Source organism: Hylaeus anthracinus, unplaced genomic scaffold, assembly GCF_026225885.1.
Source record: "Hylaeus anthracinus isolate JK02 unplaced genomic scaffold, UHH_iyHylAnth1.0_haploid 12001, whole genome shotgun sequence".
NCBI classification, from domain to species: domain Eukaryota; kingdom Metazoa; phylum Arthropoda; class Insecta; order Hymenoptera; family Colletidae; genus Hylaeus; species Hylaeus anthracinus.
In genome coordinates this window covers 15,441,778-15,463,241 of record NW_026534348.1, presented here as the reverse complement: position 1 = coordinate 15,463,241, position 21,464 = coordinate 15,441,778, and the positions used below count along the sequence as shown (strand labels likewise).

General features: G+C 45.1%; 1 protein-coding gene across 1 annotated transcript in view; it reads left to right on the top strand.

The window, feature by feature from the left end:
• Positions 1 to 10,790, top strand: part of LOC128890568 (uncharacterized) — a 198,696-nt gene extending 187,906 nt beyond the window's left edge. The window contains exon 4 of the mRNA XM_054149198.1: positions 10,391 to 10,790. Coding sequence (XP_054005173.1) covers positions 10,391 to 10,426 — 36 coding nt within the window. The 3' untranslated portion in view covers positions 10,427 to 10,790. The remainder of the gene's footprint in view (positions 1 to 10,390) is intronic.
• Positions 10,791 to 21,464: the final 10,674 nt, after the last annotated feature.

Below are 21,464 nucleotides of genomic sequence, written 5' to 3'. Positions count from 1 at the left end.
GTACACCTCTTCCGCGTCGACATCTAAATCTGGATGAAACTGATGCCCAGTCGTCGGGCGGACGTGACCCCGAGACTGCTCGACGATAAATTACTCTCTCGTTCCTCGCCACGTTCTCGAGCATCCTATTTCCGAAAATTACTTCCCCGCTATCGGGGCGATGAGCAGTGGTAAAAGAAGAATTTGTGATGGTTTCTGTATGTGTTTGTAGAATCCGTGGATCGGAACGGTATCTAATGGCGGGAACTGAGAATATTTCTACCAGCAGCAATTTAACTACCAGCATGCAATTACTACACCAGGTATATATTTCTGGCCAGTACAGCAATAAATAAAATAAATGTTTAAGGATATCTAACAATGATCATAAGAATCTATTAGATAATTCAAATTCCGTTCTTTAATTTGAATTTTGTTAGAATCGAATCGGACGACTCCACGCCGAGTTACATGGTGCAATGAGGGTAATATTTAATAATTATATATTTAAAAAAACAATTGTTTAAGAGTATCTAACAATGATAGTAACAATCTATTAGATAGTAGAAATTCTACTCTTTAATTTGAATTTTGTTAGAATCGAATCAGACGAGTCTACCCCGAGCTACATGGTACAATGAGGGTAATATTTAATAATTATATATTAATAAATTCGAGGCTGTCGTCCAAAAATTGTGGGTTTTAGAGGGGGTGGGTTTGTCCAAGAGGGATTTCAAGGGTTGCATTTTATAAAGGGCATCAAGGAGAGTCGCCCTAAAGTTTTTTTTAATTTTTTCAACCCCTTCCGTCACCTCTGGCACCTTTAGAAGTGACGTTTTTCGACGCCCTCCCCTCTTTAAAGGGGTCAATTAACCCCTTCACATCAACCCTTGCCAATGCAACTTTGCACACACCCAGAAAACACTTGAAGACTATTCCTCACGAAGTTTCACCGAAATCGGTTGAAAATTCTCATAATTATGAACATTTAAAAAAGTGTTCTGCTAATTTTGTCCAGTAGTTTACATTCAGAGCACTTTAAGTACCCACAGCTGTACACTCTAAATACCTGCATACTAAAAATATCCAAACCCTTCAGATCTAGCGATTTTATCCAAGCACAAATCACGATAACATCGATCGCATCGAGTATTCAGCGCGATAAAGAATCCTCCACGAATGCCATTCAAATTACCAGTTCTCGTCGCAGATTCGCCGCTAAGTATCCACGAACGAAGAAAAAATGTATTTATAGGTTCCGGGTAGATTTCTGTCCCAGTAAACACCGTTCCGCGGAGGACCATTCGACGAAGTATTTTCAGTTAAACGAATTGAACGAAAACATTGCCAATTAGTCTCGATGTTGTCAAGATTCCCTTCGAGAAGCTGTTTGTACAAACTCCGCGAGTGTAATTGGAAAGACGCTTGACCTGGAATCGATATTAAGACCGGCAAACGCTGATTAATTGAAACCAGACAGACGCGAGTTCCTCCTTCTTCGAGTTCGACTCGAACACCCTCCTTGCTCCAGTTGACGATGCTTTTCCACGATCCCAGCCGCCACCCTCTCGCAATACTCACATACTCGAGGCGCGAGGGCGAGGATCCTGGGGGCTCCTTTTGATCATTTTTCTCGTTCTCCACGCCTTGCCTTCGAAAGTTACGTTCCCTGCGGAGCGAACCCGTCGATACACGACGAAAGTACAAGGGTATTGACAATCCTTTACACGGTACTTAGCGCTTCTTCCTCCCTGCAGCTGCCGCTCGTCGCCTCGACGCCATTTTCGAACCTCTTCGAGGGTTATTCCTTGGACGGGGAATTAAATTTCTCGTGTTCGCGAGAGTTTTACTTTTAACGGCGTTCCGACCCCTTGTGAAACGACGCTGTTCGATCCAGAGAGGACGATACTTCCTATTTTCATTATCTTGAGTGGGCTGGACTCGAGGATCAGAGTATTTATCTCCGTCTTGATCGTTTCTCGTTGGGCATAATTCGTTACACCATAGAAAGCGGGGAACCCTTCTGCAACAATATATAAATTAAAACTTTGCGCAGTTTATGCAGAGATCTCGATCTCGAAAGGAACACTAGATTTCAATATCCGAACGTAACGAGTTATTATTTCTTCTTTTCCCCAGCGATCCACTCGACCACTCAGCCAAGTACCTCTCGCGCGTTTTATGGACCCGTACCAAGAGATTGAAGTCTCGATACGCGATTAGCAAACCCTTGCGCAAGGGTTCTCGGTCTCCGGAACAACCGATCGATCGAATCCCCGGAGACTGCCACCCTTTATTACGATCCGATTCACCAGCATATTCTTCCCAGTCGTATTGCCAGTGACATCGCGAACAGGGGCGGGGGAGTCGTGGAGGAGAAGCAAAAATTTCCTCGTCGCGATTCGACGCTTTGCTTTCTCTTCCTTTTTTTTTCATTCACGTTTATCGTTGAAGAATTTCGTTGGGGGCGAAAGGGGGCCTACGGGGGGTTGTCAAGGCTCTGGTGGCGCGATCGACGCACCCCTCGTCGCGTTCGACCTCCGGGATAGAGCTGATCAACCGGATCTCTGGGGAATATTGACTGCCTCGCAGTCACAAAGGGGATACCTACACATCTGTTTCCTTTGCCGCGAAGCCTCGTGTGTTCCTCCGTCGTTTCCTCTCATATCTCGGTTTCTATCTGCGCGCGGAGGCGTGCTCATCGTTCGAATTGACCGTTCCAGAAAGCCACGAGTCCATTTCTTGCGGAATCGTGTTGCCACTGGAGGAGATTCCCACTCAAAGAGGCCATCGATGGCCACCGATGTCGTGCTCGATCGTTTTACAACCGCTCGACTCTTCGCTCCGCTCGAGCCTTCTCCGCTTTCCAGGTGCTCGCTAGAATTGCAAACCTGAACGATCGGCCGCGTGCTCGCTTCATCTGAGTATGAGTTCTTCTTCATAGGAATGAGGAGTTGCTCGATTTTGGGAAGAGGAGATGAATTATAGAAACATTGGTTATCGAATGATGGCGTAAATTAAAAAAAAAAAAAACACTTGAAAGCGTTGGAAGCTGCTGATAACGAAATTGAAATATAATTCGGAGTGCAAAGGGTTAAAGGTTTAAACAGCCTCCATAGAGAGCATTTTCAACCAACAACAGATCCGACCATCTTGAGCAAACTTTGCTAACGAAGGAAATGTACTTTTCCTGTACCGCGTTAAATAATGCAAGGCTATTCCAAGCTCACGAATTCTGGATCTAGTTTATCGTCCTACCTGCGACCGCTAAAATATGATACGGCTTGTGATGTAGCCTACGGTGCTTCAGAGCCGCTGTTTGTAGCAAAACACTGTGTCAAACGTACAGTGCCACATCTCACTCATTCCTCCGTCGATGACGCTGTGTTTCATTCAGAGTTTCATTTCATCGCAGCATTTATCAACAGAGTCCCCTGCATTGCCAGTAAGTCAACCTGCTTTATCGATCGACTGCTCTGCATTGTCGAGTGCTGCTAATTACCTCACGTTCTAACCACTATTTCTCGATGCATTCTTCGCGATTCAATCGGTTGAAGTGGCATCAGGGTTACGCGATGTTAGCTACACCACCATTGCGAATCGTGCAGCTCGACTGCATATTTTAAACAAAACGAATCGCAACGAAACTCCTGCTCCCCGCCTCGCTCCGTGCTTTCCCCGTGACTGGTATCGCAATTTAAGTAAGAACGTTCGGGATGTAAATCTTCTTTCGGAGGAGATAGCGGCCAGACAGCCGAAGCGGAAGCCGCGGATACATGAAGCAGAATTACACAAAAGTAGCAATGGAGGGAAACCTTTTATCGCGAGTGCCCCGACGAGAAGTCCGCTTTCACCCCTTTGCATGTATTTCCCCCGATCCCGTGCGGGCCGAAGGAATCTTGTTGGGGAAGGACTTCATGAGATCGACCACGGTTAGATTTATTTGTGCTGCACGGGCGCTCTTCCTTCGAGCGCGTTCCTCTTCGGAAAGTAAAGGGCCGATATAGCTCAGGAATTGGAGGGAGATCGACATCCATCACTCGGTTAACCGAGATAAGAGGAACCTCTCTGGATGAGCTATCGACGGAGCGCGGGCCTCCACTTAGGAAAATACAATTGGATGGTTGAAATAAATTTTCGTAGTCTTTCCCGTCCTCGCTGGATTCTTGTCGGTTCCTCGTCCGCGCCTCCTCTCCTTTTCGCGGCATTTGTTTTCCCAGCCCCCCGAGACCGATGATAGCGGTATATTACGGGGAGTTCGAGCCGCGTTCCGGTTCCGTTCGCGCCAGACAGATGGAAACGCTCGATAAACCGAAACGGGGGAAATCGGCGAAATCCGTCAAACGTTTTGAATTGATTGCCGATATCGTCCTGGTGAGGAATGGCGAGTTTAATTTCGAACGGGAGAAGAGATAGAGTAATCGTGGTAGTTCTTCCTGTATTCTCGCTTAAGTCGTTCAGGTTTTGGAACTGCTAGCTCAGTATTGTCTCCGACACACGGCACGGTCGATATTTTAGATTTTAGGAGAGATCTGGCAACTACGATTTAGGATAGCTCAGAGGGAACAAATAAGACGCGAGGAGGGAAGAAGAGCATGTGGATCTTAAACAGAATCCGTCGATCTATCAAGTTTGAAGATAGTTGAGCTTACAAACAAAGAAAACTTCCCAGGCGGACGTTTACGCGGCCGGATAGCTGAGGGAAACGATTTTGCATACAAATTACTGTCACGTTATTACGAAGGCAATAATATAGTGGAGGGTACGGTGCATCCAAAGTGTATTACCGCGTACACCGTTTTGGTGGAAGTAAATTGAATCTCATCGGCCTGTGCCCCGCCGCCACCGACGCCCCATCGTCGTTCGGCATCCTTTAGACAAAGAAGGACGGTAGTCCTGACAATTTGCATATTTACAGCCGCCCGGAATAAAGAGAAGCGGCCTCGAGTGTTTTATTTGCTAGATACCGACGTTACGACTCCTGGTCTCCTTCGTACTTAAGTGTCCTCCGCGATGACTTCCGGGACATTTAATTCGAGTACAGCGATCCAACGGAATTAAATCTTGGCATAATCTCCTTTTTAGCGTAATAGGAAACGTCTCCCCTCACGGACGCTCTCCTTCCATTCTTGTCTTTCCATCGATGGAACGCCAGTTTCGTTTTTCCTTTTGGAGCGAGATCGCTATTTTTCGATGCAGCTGAACGGTTTTAAGTGGCTCTCGTGCCGGATAAATTACGTTAGGCCGCTGGATCGATTACGCTCGACAGATAGCTACGAATTGGACCATAGACGTTCATAGCGGGGAAATTATGTTGCTTCATTCGCCGCGGCCCTATGTCGGGCAATTCATTTGCACGGTATATACCACAATTATGCGGCGTTCACGCGTGAACAGCTTTCCGTGAAACACAAAAAACCTTTCTCGGAAACAGAACTGAAATAGCGTCGTGGAACGGACACTTTTATTAGACCAAATGCACGCAACATATTTAGTCCATTATGGCGACGCATATTGTGAAGGCACATTATTACGTCAAGACAAAGTATTACATTAAAAATACCCAATAAATGAGCCGTTGATTGCACGACACCATAAATAAAAAAGTTGAGAAATGCGATGAAATAATGTACATTGGCCTCTGATATAAATTATTTATTATTTAATGGCCAACAAAATTTTGTCGTTTAATGGTGTTAATCTTTATTACTTGGAAAAGTTATTATAAATATAAAAAGTTATGGCTATACCAAGTGCTTTGACTCTTAAATTTAGGATTTTTCAAAAAGTGTAGTTGATCGATTTGTGCAGTGAACGGCTCACATATCATTAAACTCGTTAAAAAATCGTGCACATATTCCATGTAAAAATTCGACACTCATCGAACACCAAACCACTCGAGGCACCATCAGAATATTTTGTTTACCCACAGGAAACTACCCTAGTCCGTCAACACTCACCCTATTTTTCATAAATAATTCCTTCCACCGACGCGTGTACTTATTTTGGTCGAAAATCAGCTCCACGGAATTAGAATGACACCGGTGAACAACGAGAGTCGTATTCCCTGTCAAAAACGTGCTGACAGGATTACAGACAGTAGGGTGACACCGTCACCTGCCAGACGCGCGTGGGTGTGAGTGAATTGAAAAAACAGACGACACGTGTAATTTTTATCGCTCCCAGCAGTCGAAGAGGAAGCCACGTGGCGAGATAAACGTATCCCTCGACCGTAGGAGAACCCGCTACATTTCCGGTTACGACGACAATTCGACGCCGTCCTACGTTTCAGCTCGCCATTGTTATGCATCTCGACAGCAGTTCGGTCTGACCGATACGGGAAACGCGAAACAGAACGCCGCGGGGTGTCTGGCTCGAAAAGGATGCCATTGAATGAAATCTCCGCGCAGCAGAAGACTGAGAAAGGGAGAGAACCTGCCAGAGGGTTGCGTCTGTCGACGTTCCCCGTTCGATGCCTCCAACTTTAATTGGTCAATCAAGGCGAACTAGACATTCGTTGAGCCCGCTTGAAAATTATTTATTTCAAAGAATAATTTAGAAAAATTTGCTTATTATGGAAGGAAACTGTTGTCCTTTAAATCAAACATTAAAAATGAATTTAATTTCTCGTCTGTGAATATAATTAATAATATCATTTGATCCTTTATTCAAAGCAGACTGAATTTCAATAATGTCAACCATGAATACCTACATTTTCACATTCCTCCCAAAGTTTCTACCCCGTTTCACATCCTCCATATGAAATCTCTACGGAATACATATTTAACAAAGTACGCTATGCAGACTCGAATCAACTTCTGTTACAAAATATGTATGAAAATGATCATCCTTTGCTGGAATAATAATTCCTCTGTTCGCAGTTCTAACCGCAGCGTTTAATTCTCCGTGAAACTGATACTCGCGTTTCGAGCGGTCGAACGCTTTAAAGACTCCAAATAATACTCCAAGCAAATGGAAATGCATTCCGCGTAGAATCGTTACACGCCGTGTTTGGTATTACAAACTGTTTTCTTGCAAACTCGCCCGCGTTCCGTTTGTTTCCGCGCTTGGTCCCGGCTCCGTCGCCTGTTTCTATTAAAAATATTCAAAGCGACGCTTGCCAACTGGAGCAAGAAATTGCGCGGCATCGCTCGTCCGCGCGAGGACTCCGCGCGTTTCCGATAGAACGGCGACTTGACGCATCACTTTGGCACCGCGTTTCAGAATTTTTATGGTTACGTATCCTGAAAAGCCGATACGCGAAACACAAAACGGATCGCTGCGGGGCATCCGTCTCGGGAAAGGAAGCCAGCGAACCAAATCGAACCTGAACGAAGAGGAAAGGAGACACGGGAATGGCAGCGACGATCCGCGGGATCGTGGAAACAGAGAACCCAGGAGTATAAAGTGAACTAATCGGAAATCGAGCCAACGTTTGTGTCTCTAACAAACACGAAGACGGAGGAAACTTCGCCGTTACACTTTTCCGTGTCAACGATTTAATATCACGCGTCGAAGCGGTAGAGCCTCGATCGCTGCAACCTTTGCTGTTGCATCAGAGCCTCGAAAGTAGCACGGTGACGACGCGTGGAAAGGTTGCCGTGTTTTACATTAGCAGCAAAGCGACCAAGTGTTGTCAATGGAGACTTTGTAGCAGAGCTTCGTCGACAGTTTTTGAACTTCAAAGAAAACAGGCATTCAAGTATCATTTTACTGAATTTAATGGAAGTACAAGCATCACCTAATTCGGAGTCTCCGCACAACTCCTTGCTAGTTCGCAAACTGTCCACGGATACTAGTTCCATTCCTACTCTGAAACTTATCATCAATTACACGCTCAAACTCTGTTACATTACTCCGCTAATGAAGACGACCAAACCCCTACAAGACAGTTAAGCTCTACCCATCTCAACGACCCACCCTCAAACCGTACAACCCTAACGAAAAATGCTATTTTATTACGAATGACCCACCCCACTTGCCCCCAGTGTTTTCAAATTTACCAATTTTTCGGGGGGTTCGAGAAGGTCCCTCGTTAGAAGGGTCGATCCATCCATCCCCAGCGGTCTCATGACGCCAATCTACGGGCGTCTAGAAGGACGCAAGTCGACAAACAATCGCCGCGAACAAAGTGCCCTCGCCTGGTCGACGATCCGTCGTTTCGCAAGGTCTCATTGTCGCGCACCTTGATGAACCCCCTGGAACAGAGGAAGCGGAGAACAAAGCTCCGCGGGCGGTCTAGGGCGAGGAGTACCCGTCGTGGAAACGAAAGACGAAACGGAGGAGTGAAACGGGGGATGAGGTGAGCCGGGACGGCTACCGAATCAGCGTTTATCTCCCCAGCGAGTCGGCTTTTAATGGGCTGTTCGAAAACTGTGTGAAATAATCTGGAGTCCCCCCTCTAGTCTGCGGGGATGGAGAATGGGAGAGAGAGCGAAGGGAAAGGGCCAGAAGGTAATACTCGGTGACTGTTACGGTGGTAGTGATTGTACAACACTGGTAGCGCCGGTGGTGGCTGCGGGGTTTAGGAAAGGCAACGAGGGGTGGCTGCTACCCCTGGCTACAATACCTTACGGTTCAGCGCACTCTCGGCTCGGGATCATCGAGTTTGAATCCGAACGCGACGGTGACGGTGCGTCGGGTCCCTGACATGGGGAACCCTTCGCGGCTCTGTTTAAAGTAGACACGTGGCCCCGTTTATATTTCGAGGGTACGCATGCACGCATATCCCTCCCTCCTTCTCGTTGAGCTCTGTGTGCGTGTATATATTTCGCTGGTCCTTTGAAAACCAAAATCAAATACATTATTCTAGAGGTACGGGCCCGCGGGATCGTCCCATTGTCGGCCGCTGTCAGCCTGGAAGAGATTGCGCGACTTTATTGGCCGTTTAACAATCGAGTCGAGGCAGAGGCGACGAGCCGGGATTTCGGAGTTGTCGCTTGCTCGTGATTAGGACTCTGCGTCGCTGCGATTAAGCCTGGGCGTTTCGTTCCGTGCATTTTCGTGGTGGGAAACGTCTGGAGTTCGTTATTGTCCCTTTTTGGGTGCGTTGTTTGATTTGGCTGGGTGGTTGTTGTTTAACTACTTCGATCTTGAGCCGAGGAGGGGGATATTGCAAAGAATAGGTTAGTTTAGTGGCTCTTTCTTCTTCGTTCAAGATAGGAGAGAATTGTTACGTGGAATGTACATTTCTGTTTACACGAGGCTAAAGATTCCTCCGAAGAAACACACCATCACCAGTCACAGCTAACTTTTCATTCGTTAACAATAATAACAGCACGTACATTTTTGGCTATTTAGCCTCATCTTCGCAACCGTCTCGTGTTTATTCCAGCTAACTTCCGGCCGTTCTATTCCGCGCGACGCAACACGAGGAAAATCAGGCACCAGAGGGGTTGAGATACGGTTGCTTCTAAATATCGTGTATATATGTATATATACAGCTATATATTAATCTGCAGAATACATCTATACGGAAGAGGCGTATATAGATCGGGTAGGCATCGTCGGTCCATTATCATATAGCGAAGTTGGCAACCCTCCCACGTCGCTCGGCTGAATCGCAAGGTTGCCCTTCCAACCGCCGTGGCAAGATACGACTTTCACTCCCACGTCCGCCGGTAGTAACGCACAAAAAGATGTTCTGAATAGAAACTTCGCGGCAATAAGGGGACAATTGGGCTCTGTCGTCACGTTATTATTCCTGCCGCTGCCGCGGCGAGGAGAGGCCAGCCAGCAGCACTCCAGAAATTGCTAAAATTTACGGACTCCGCGGTGGAACACGAGCGAAACGGAGAAACGACCGCGAGACGGCGACACGGGGTGAGGGGGTGGAAAAGAGATCTTTCGAGATCGCCAATGAAAGTTTTCTCTTTCCGTGGGGACGTTTACGTTCCTCCTTTTTCGAGGAATCGTCCCAGGGACGCCTCGCGAGGGTTGAATGGGCCACGGTGGTTGATTAACAGGGCGAAAGTTAATGTCGTATTTTTAATCCTTTGTTCTAGAGAGATGACTCTTGGCCACTACCAAGTTTGACGCAGCAAATCAAACAGCAATAATGTTTGTTTAAGTTTAATTTCATTGGAACTCGAAGTGTCAATAAAATGATTGTCGAAGGAGTAAAAGTGACCTCCTTTCAAATCTCAAATTAGAGATCCCATCTTCGAAGTCAATCTAAGCTTTAGCATTTGTGGCAATAGAAACTTAAGAAAGCATTTCGAATTGCTGGTAGATACCAGAAAAAAAGGCCTCGAGTGTAAAGGGTTAATTTTGTATTCGGGGATGTTTTCGAAATGGTTTGCTAGTGCACGTGGAGCTTCTGGAGTGCAAAGGGTTAAAGCAAGCTCTCCTATATTATTTCTTCACCTAAATTTCATTTTAATCGAGATATAAATTTTTCTCCTCGTTTCAGATGACACACATGACAACCGCATTGAAGCAAATTTGACAAATAGCGAGCCAGCAACCGGACTGTCAGACGTGTGACATCGCATTCAGGGAAGTTCGATGGCAAATCAGAAAACGGTTGGTTCACGGTGGTTAATCGCGTAGAAAATTCAACAGAGTCCACCGGAAACAGGGAAAAACCGTGGGACAATGGGAGCCGTCCCCGCAAACGTGTACATCTGTAAAATAAATGTATATATACGCCGAACTGCAGGTCGCGAAATGTATAGACGTCGAGGCGAGTGATAAATGTGTTTGACTAACCCAATGAGCTTTGCAGACCCCGCGGACAAAAGCTCTTGAAATACGCGTAGCATAAATACTGAAAGGAGGACAGGAACTTTCGGGGCTTAAAACTCCCGGACGCTGCCGAGTTTCAAGTTTTAATACTGTACAAATACACGTACAGATCTGATATCAGGGGGTTGGGGAACAAGTTGGGGGGGGGGGGCAAGACCAGAGGGGGGGGTTGGGACGATGCTTCGAATCCTCGGAGGGTTTTTCATTGCGACGCCAGGACGACACAACTTAGTATCCAAACTCTTACGCGCGTTCCTGTTTTCTTACGAATGCCAGGCTGCATTATTGTTACTCGCCTCTGAAAGAACTTTTCCTCTCTCGTTGTGCCGTTGCGACGCAAAGCGGCTTATAAATGGGAAGGGGGGGGAGGGTTGATATTCATATTACCCGGGAAGAATCGTACGATTTAAATGATTCTCGATAAGTACTCGCGAAGTACTACTTACAAAATATTAAACGCGAAAACTGTTCCGACGATTGGTAATGAAAAGAGATCCCTCTTCGAGCACCTTTTAATTCTTATTTTTAAGAATTAGATATTTATTTTTCATTCTAAATTCTACGATAATATAGAAGAAAATGCAACGTCGTGTAAACGGTCAACTGTAGAAAATGTAGAGCACCGCATATGGAACAGGGTAAAATAACTCTATGAAAATACGTACGTATGTACAAATGCAACATCATAACATATACATCAGTAGAAACACGGAGTAGGTACTCGTGTGTTCCTTACATAAGATAAATTAACAATTACACGAACGGTAAAGTAATGAATTCTCATCCCTCGGAACAGAAACTAATTACTCGAGATTAAAGAACGTTCCATAATTACGTGCGTGTAGTCCTCTATTCGCCACCTTTGACGATATAAAAATTGCAAAAAAGTGCGACAATAATATCGTTACAGGAAATTTGATTCCACGGACAACGAAAGTAATTAAACATTTTGATGGAACGTTGACGGGATTTAAACGGGAGGCTTGTCTCGGGTGAGAAAGAAGGCTTTTCTCGTTTCACAGAAAAAGTACGAGCATCAAAAAGCTGGAAGAACGTTTAAGTAATGTAAAACACTTTTGATAAAACTTTTTAAAGACCAACCTCTCGCGTCCCCGCCCCGCCGACATAAATTTTGTTGTACTACACAAATATTTCACGTAGCGCTCCCCCCATTTAAAGTTAGTTGGAGAAACTGCTTAGCATCTACTTATTCACTAGATTTTTCAGCATGAACATCTTGCTCGGAGGTATCCGAGCCCGGTCTACGCTTCCAGACAGACGTATAGATCGCGAACCATAAATATGAGAAAGCCAGCCCCCGTCTTTAATGTAGTGCCCACTTCCCGAACTCATAACGGTCGATCCTCTCGGTGGAAATGTTGCAAGAGAAATGCACCGAGGTGTGCCTACTCCCTTCGTCGAGACTGTCGAAACCATAACTCGCGAATACGTGGCCTCAAAAATGGAACAAAATGCTCTTTAAGAAAGGAGGAGGTGAAACGGCGAGAGGAACAGGCGCCAACAAAAATTCTAAGATTAGTTTACCAATGGAAATGTAACTTGTACGAAGAGAATCTTTATTTCAAAATTGACGAAAGATATTATTTTTAGAATGCTACGATAAACAGGCAAGAAGTTGAATAATAATGAAAATTATTCGACAGCAGTTTGAAGACCAGAAGTAGACCTTTGCCTTCGAAATTGGATATTTCGAGCAACTTTTTGGAATCGAAGCATTTCAACCTCGTTAAGGATGAATTACAAGAACGAACGATAATATTACATCGAAATAAAACGTTTTAAATAACTGAAGATTAAAAAAACTAACATCCAATTTATTTGCACTGTACTTAGTCATTTGTTGTCTACATTTTATCTATTACCTAACTAATTTTCCCATTTTTTCAAGGTAAAACGGAATCCCAGGATCGCGCAACGGAAGTCTTGGGGGCTCTAACCCGAGGAAATAATACATTTTCACTCGTTCAAATAGAATAATAGAGTTCGGGTTAGCAGCGAATCGAGACAGCCGGCAAGAAATTGAGAATCACGTTCCCTCATCAAAATTACATCGACGTTCGCGTGCAAGATGCACGATATATTCAACAGACGCCGTAGACAAAGGCACGCGGCGTTCCAAACTGTACAACATACATTTTGACAAGTTCTAGTTTCGCTTCGCAAGCAGCCGGAAATTGAACGTACGTACACACGCTCCTCAGGAATCTCGTTTAATGAAATGTCAATATCCGTGACCGAGGCTCTGGTCTTGTAGACCACCTGTGTTTCCTGTTCCTCGGCCCGTGCAGGATTCCGCATTGTAGTTTTACCGTGCTTTGAAGACAAACCATCGCGACAGAACGGATTTGCACGAAGACAGACGCGAGCCCGCGCGACAGTGCCCGTTCCGACAATATTTTACGAACCTCCGTCCTCTCTCTTCTGGATTAAATATTTCAAATTCCAATCGTAGACGACGACGCATCGAGCACTCCGTCTGCTCCTCCCCTTTCCCTGCCAGTAATTCCCGCGAAAATTGCTCGAGCAAGGGGATTAGAGTCTTAATAAAGTGGCCGACAGCTGAATTCTACGGATAATCTTTCGCTGCCCCTAGTGTCGCTCACCTTTCTCCCCTCTAACCAGGAATGAGCGAAATGTACTTGAATATCTACGTCCCCTAGTTACACAGATTCGTAAATATGTCGTTATGTGCCCATTTATTTCCCTCGACATACTTTGTGAGTATGTTTTCAGAGTATCAATTGACAGTAGTCTATCTTATCAAAGGCATTGCGCATTTCTGACTTATACCACATGATATATATTTTTGTTTGTCATCACCACTGCAGCGTTTATAAATAATTCCAGTAGTCCATCTTCTCTTCCTCGTGTCTAATTAAAAAATCACTCGAATGTGCCCATCCCCGCAGCCTCCTGACAAATTACAGTCGATCGAGAAGCAACGAGGCTAATCGACGCCTGCGTTACGAGGGAACGCAGTCGACGCTGATCGTCGCGTAATTTGTCCACCCTACAATTTTTATTAGCGCCACGAGGGGTTCCGAGGAGGAAGGAAATACCCCACGAAATTTGTCTCCCTTTTCTTACCCTCGAGGAGTTTGCGTCGATAACGATTCCTGTAGCGTGATTCCGTCGTGGAAGCGAGATTGCCCGCGCGTTGACAAATAACGGCAATCCAGCGCACCCCTTTGATTGAGGATTATCAGCCCTGGCAATTTCTAACAATTTTTACCGTATTTTTCCCGCGAAGACGCGCCGCCGTGCGTCGGTTCGCGCTCGTGTGCAACGGCGCCGTCGATTTTCCCTCGTGCTTCGTTGTTTCGAGACACGTCGCTCTGCTTTGTTAAATCCGCGCCAATGCACGCTCGGAAAACAGAGCTCGCGATGTTCGTTACCGACCTTTCGGTTTACATTCGAGCTGCGCAAACAACGTGGAATCGGTACACAGGGTGTCCTGGTAATCGTAGTATAACTTGGTAGAGGGTGTTCTTCGCTCAAACAGCAATAAAAAAACACTCACAATTATTCTATAAGACCTGCATAAAGGAGAAATTGAGGAAAGATGTGACTTGCAGAGGAAGTGAACTGTAATCAATGACCTTCATAAACAAATGTTCTATGCGTGTATCTTTAGCTTCAGGTGTGATGAGCCCTCAACGGGTGTTGTATGCGCAAGTAGAGTACGGGTTTAACAATCTCGAGGTATCCGAGTTATGAGGGAGTCAAAAGATATGCAAAGGAATGTAAGAGATACTGTAGACGATATTAAAATATAAAAGAACAATATTCATTGAAATATCAATAACACACCTTAAATAAAGGAAAGCCAGGTGTGATTAGAATACTTTGCAAGGGTTTCCAGAGCTCATTTCGAGTCCAGCGACGGTGAGGAATTTATGAAATTGCATTTCCGCAACGAAATGCCGAAATAACACGCACAGGAAGTTTTGATATAGGTTAGAGGCCAGTATTCGATCGGTAGCTGACCACCGCAATGAATTAAACCGAGCGTTTTCCGGACGGCTGTCGCTTGTATATCGGAAATTTAATGGGTCACTGGTATCCGCGACCTAATTGCACCGATTCGAACGATTAAGCAGCGGAAAAATGTGATTTCACGGTAATTAAGGATAACTTGGGCAAAACCATTGCACCGCGCCTTATTTTTTAGTAGCCGTATGCGGTCGGTGGAGCCTACGCCATAGAGTTTTACGGAACGATGGAGTCACAAAGGAAAGCTATGAAAAATCGAGCTCGCCTGCGAACACAACACCAATCGTCCGAATTAATTTTATCCTTTGAACTTGCATCGGAGATCGGAAAGGAATATTTGGTTCACTAGTCAAATTTATTAAGCACGAGTGGCCTGTTTAGAGGATACTCGGAGAAACGTTTTATTATTACCACTGTCGTGCAGTTTCTTTCATACCTTATTCTGCGTGAAAATTTAACGCAAACGTTAAATCGGTATAAAATTATTAACAATACTTCCCTTAAATATTAGTAACAATTATGGTTCAGAATAAGTATTCATCAAGAGGTTTTAGCAGTCGGAAGTTTTTTATTAAAAAGTTATTAGCATATAAAAATCATATACTGTTTTGTTTTGATTTCTTGTATTATTCGTGGGGTGATTTGAAACAACTTTTTCTGTAGCGAAAATGTTGTCCGAGGTTTCGTTAAGGAGATATTAACAGAAAACCCCGACCAATCAGAGTGCGAGGATGCCGGCGGAGCGCCCGCAGTAGTATAGGCTATACCCAAAGCGGCCGCGCTCGTACGCTACTGCGAGTATGACGGTGGAGCGCCCGCGGTGCGTAGGCAGCGTATGCCACGTGCTAGACAGCTGCAGTAGAATAGTCTACGCGCTAGACAGCCACAGTAGCACAGGCTACGCGCTAGGCAACCGCAGTAGAATAGGCTACGCGCTAAACAGCCACGCTCAGACGCTACCGCGGGCACTCCACGCATACGAGGTCTCTGGTTGGTCGGGGTTTCGTATATAGCGTGTATAGCATCTGTATACAGCGTGTAAATGTGTGATCATTATATGCTAATACCGAAATTGAATAACGATGTCATAAAAAATGTCCGATGGCTAAAACCTCTTGGATGTTACTCAGGAGGGTGCCCTTGACATCGAAGCTGTCTCCCCTAAACTTAAGGTTTACCATTTAAATAATTAAAAATTAATTTCTGACAACAGTTAAATTAATTATTAACGATACTTGTTATTTGAACAATGACGGGGAATACGATTTTCCTGTTGTATCGACGAACGATCCTTCGTCGGGAGTAATACCGAGCTAATGGCGGCGAATTTGCAACAAGATCTTTAGATATAAAAAGTGAGTGCGTGGAAGATGTGAATCATTACTGTGTACGCCCGAAATGATTGCTGTGAACCACGTCCAAATATAAAAATATTAATTTCTATAAAGTTTGTGGCGCGCAGAATATTATTTTTATCGACGAACAAAATGTACGTCATTGAGAATCAACGATAATAAAATTGACGAATAGATGAAGTGAGTGCTTGTAAAGATGAAGAATAGCGAACGGATGCGCAACACCGACAGAGGAATGTGCGAGTTTACGCGCTTGTGATTATACGGGGAGCGAAGGAGAAGTTAAAGTGAGATTGAGGATGCACTCAGAGGCAGCGAGACGAGCAGTGAAAGTCGGAGTTAGAACGCTTAAGAGTAAGAGTGCTGGGAGAGAGGGGATCAGAATGAAGGAGCCCAACGCGTCTAATTGTAAGAGTTAGAATCAGAGACGACTGAAGAGTGAAGAGGTATAAAGAGCGTAATTAAGAGCTGAAGTCAGAGTGTCGGATAAACTATTATTATAATTGTACAGTCACTCGGGGGACAGTGAGCTCGAGGAGGAGGAATTTATCCGTTAACCGAGCGAGTAAATTGATAGAGCAACTGTCTAGCAAACGGAGCAGCTAAGTTCAAATCGCGGTTTAACAAGTTCATTCTTGCTGATATTATTCGTTTAACGTGTTTAACCTTGTCAGAGAATCGATCATCTTTGTTCGAAACAAATTCTTACAGAGTGAAAGATTCCTTTCACGTTGAACTTTTCCTAAATATGTCACCTTCTCTGTCAATACCTCGCCACCTCTAAATGACTATATTTAAAACTTTAATGGCAACAGTGCCTCGTACACAGAAGCCCAGATACTAAAAATCACGATTCTCCGATAATCCACCCCTAAGATACAAAAAGGTTAAAACACGTCATCAATATGTCATCAGAATTTCGTCAACAATTCCCCTAAACTTTTGGCCACTGAAAGTTTGGCGGAATGCGATAAAATACAGGTCAAATTTTCGCCAACAGCAATATTTCCACCCCTGTTGCACCGAGCAGCGGGGTAAGTAATTGATTACCGTCGACAGTCGATAAACAGATGCTCGCCTCCGACAGCGACTCCTTTTAACGATCTTCCGGAATGCTCAGCCCGTGGGGAGAGGCGGTGGGTGTGGAGAAGACGAGAGACAACAAGGAGAGGTCGTCGTCGACGGGGTTGAGGACGATGAGAAAGAAACGAGCCGTCTGACTTGTGATCTAGCCGGTGCCCTTGAGGCTTCCACTCGTCCTCCTTCGTCTCTCCTCGTGATTCCTACATCCGTTCGATTCCCCTGTTCATCCCTGGGGGCTGTGTAACACGTGCGCGGCACGGGAAGAGACCGTCTGCGGGGACGGGGACGACGGGGGTTGCGGAGGGTTCGAGGGTGGTAGGGAGCCGCGCAAGAGTAACTGCTAGTAACAATGTTTTCTCACCCTTTTGCGTTTTAGCGGCGGAGAGCGGAGCTTCGGGGGCCAGAGGCGAGCGCCGCCACCCTACTCTGTTCATCCCACCCTAGGACAACCCACGGGTAGCGCCACCCCGCGTCGAGCGAAGCTCGGTTATACACCCTCCGCAATCAATTTCGTCAATACCGCTTGTTGCGGATGGGGCGGCCGTGCTGTCTCGCCCGCGGCTGCCTTTCGCCCACCTACACCCGCCACTTCATCCACCCCCGTGTCGTTCTTCTCGGGGAAGGGTCCGTTGATAGATTTTTACGTTCGAACCGCCGCGACCGTAAAGTCACCGAGCTCCTTTGTTCTTCCCGTCAACGTCGCTCGTGCCTCACCCGGTTACCTACGATCGTCGATCCCCGATCGGGAATACCTGATCCGGTTGTGGAATCTTTCACCGCCACAGTGCATCTTCGAATCAACGTTAAATAAAACGGTCGAGAATAATTTGGCTGTCCATTAACCGCGCTGCTTTCACAAATATTTTACCAAAGTTTTCACCATCGCGGGGCTATCTTACGGGCTCCTCTAACGATCGGAGATCTTGCGATATAACGCTTTTCAGTGAAATAACAAGCCTCCGGGCATCCGTGACCCTAACGTTCCGCCACGTATTTCGTTCTTCCTCTTCCTTATATAATTGGAGTCCATGATTCTGTGCAAATATCACGTAACCAAACAAACAATGGCTCCGCGAGGCGTAGGCTGTGCAAACAACGTAAGAATGACTATCGACTGGAGCAGGAGCGCATGGTAAATTGGAAAGCAAGCGCACGTTTACCAGAAAACTCCTGCTAGAACATTAGAGAGAGCATCCTGAACCGAACAAAAGGAAGGGTGAGGTATAACGATAGAAACTGTTCGACTTACTTTAATAACCGATCCTCCCGTGCGACGAGAGATTACGGGATTGTCCCGTAGATCGTGATTAAGCGACAGGCGTATCGATATTTCAGAAATCCGCCAACAAAATAGCGAGCCGAAGGTAACAATGTATCCAGCATTAAGTATTTCCGCAAAGGTTTAGGAATCACAATATCTGCGGCTTAAGCCCGTTTCTCGAACGCCACTTCTGTCGGTGGATCCTTTCTCCGCTGCCTCCCACACCCTGACTTCGATATAAATATCGATTACCTCGGTTATCCGGATAATCCTTACAGATTGAAATTACCATTCGTACCCTGGTCGCCCGTAACGCGAAGCTACCCGGACGTGCGCCCACTATTATCCGTCGTTTTTCACCCTGTTCCCTGTCCGCCTATTTCCCCCCAACCCCCTTGCAGCTCGTTTCTTGCGCGTTCCTTAATTGCTGACGATCGGATAATCATTGTTCGATACAGGATCAGACGAAATCGAAACTTCTAGTTTGACGTGGTCAGGGGCGTTGAAAATCTCGTACGTTGCTGGAAGTGTTGATGTTGAAATAGTTCCTATAATTCAATCTTTTATTTTACTACAAAAATAAATGTACTGAAAATATATGTACCATGTATATGTCTGTCGCTGCAGAATAGAAAAAGATAAAGTTTAGGATATGGCCTGCCCTCTCAAGTGTCATCGAGGACCCTACAGTTTCCTAGAGCCTAAACAGATCCGTGAAAACTGCAGTGTATGTACATTGTTAAAAATCCTTTCTATATACCTTTTTTCTCATAATGTTTGTCAGTTAGTATTGACCAGGTCCACGTAGTGATTTCAGCTTACTCGTGACATTTTAGTAATAAAATCAAACTTTTCATTAATAAATTTAGTATTTTATTATTTTATTATCAGCTTCGAAATAGCTCAATAAAGATACTAAGAACCACTTTGTATTTAAATTGCAGAGTCAAAACACGATGTACGTTCACTTCGCGACAATTACTCGAAAGCAGAACCCTAACGAGCAGCCACTGGTCACGACAAGTTTATGCGTGTGCTGATGTCAGATTGTCAGTTGTTTAAAATTTCATGGGGTCCTTCGATCCCCTCACCATTTGAGGGTTGACCCTCTAATGGCACTGTTAGGGTCTTTCCACTCACGCGTATATGTACTTAAGGGTTCATTACAGGTCGTGATTAGGCGATTTAAAGTATTAGTCATGCTTTGCCTTTTTAGATTCTGTTTGATTCTCATTAGGAATATGATCCCACGTTACAATTTATCGTTGCCATTGCTTCTATTTCTATTTATATTCCAGCTCCCCTTATTGTTTTACAGCTATCTTTATCGATGCAATGTTATTCGCACAGCTGTTAACTGCTTTTTATTATAGAAAATCGCTGGCTCAGCAGAAACAGATCAATGCCGATGGTTCATCGGCGCTTCGAAGTCAAACCTGTTCGCCTGTTGCCGCATAGTTATCCCACCGCGCCAGTCGAGCATTTATTATCGATTTACAGTCGACTGTGAGCCGTTTTCGTTCGAACGCCGAGTAGAATAAATATTTGAGAACGTTCAGGGATTGTGTACACCGTTATGCCCAACTTCGTATTTGTTTTAGCTCACTGTACTTTTATTCGTTGATTTCACGCCGCGCGGAGTCGCGTTATTAGAGGACAGCTTTCGCCTATGCGTTCTTGATTGTCAATCACAATCTGTCGGGAGAATTGAAAATTGTTAGCCGGTCCTAAAGTTAATCGTAACAGTCTGGAAATCTGTTGGCCACCTACCACTTGTTGGTGTTACTCTTCAACACTGGCAGTGGTTACTCTAGGTCAGGACTTCTTAAACTTTTTTCATTCACAACCCCATTTATGATTGTGATTTTTATTTATATCCCAAATTCTTTAAAAAATCGCTTGAGGGCACAACACAATGCATTATCTAAATTCTGCATTAACCCAAGCTTTGCATCGTTGAATCCTACTTCATGCTACTGGGATGTAAACATGCTTTATCCTCGAGCCTATATTAAAACCTTCAGAACCTAAAAAAATATGACAAAAGCAACGTTGAGCTTCTGCGCATACAATTACCAATTCGTCACTAATTCGATGATCGATAAGCTTACCGTTACCAGTAGTAAATTTTTGTCTGTTTCAGCTGTTCAACGTTGTCATTGCATAATCTTCCACTCGGCTGTCGGTAATTTATTATTGAAATGTGGAGCATCGCGTGTATATATCGGACACGAGGCGACTAATCCCCCTTTTTTCAACGCGAGGTGGCCGAGGACCCAGCAGAGCGCTTTAATCGGCATTATATTTATTTATAAATAAGGAAGAGTTCGGAGAAAGGAGGCTCTCTCTGCAAGCTGGTCAGAAAAGTGGCAGCGCGCTAAGCCTCGATAATTTTAGTTACGAGGGAGCTGCCTTTCCACCGCAATTTTCTGCAGCTTGATTCTCCTTTAATAGACCCGTTAATTCCCGTTACTTTCCTAGCTTTATACGTGATTTAATGTTTTTATTCCCCCTTTAGCGAGACGCGACCCGTCTTTACGAGCAGGCGTGGAATATTGACACGTACAAAGCTCGCAGTTTTTGCACTTTCAAACGCTCCCTGAAGGGGGGAAAAAGCCCAGGGATAATGGTGAATGGTCTCATTAAAGGAAAACGCTACCGGGAGAACTCTTTCCGAGGGACGAAGCTCAGCCTATTTACCGGTTTATTTTTAGAAAGCCGAGCCACAGTGAACACCGCCGCGCGGCCTAGGCAAAAGCCTCTAAACTGAGTTTAATGCTTCATAAGTCAAACGAAAGCGGCAATTTTCATCGGTACCATTATATGGAAGTGCTTTTCACCGGTCAATCGAGAAATTGCTTTATTCATTTATACACATGGCCGTCTTTTCAACGCCGAGCGCCAGGCATTTCTGGTTCATTCGAATAATCACAGCGCGAAACAGGGAGATAGGAACGAGCATCGATTCGCCGGCCGCTCGATCATCGAACCGAGCTTCAATTATTCAACGAAACGTCGTCACCGAA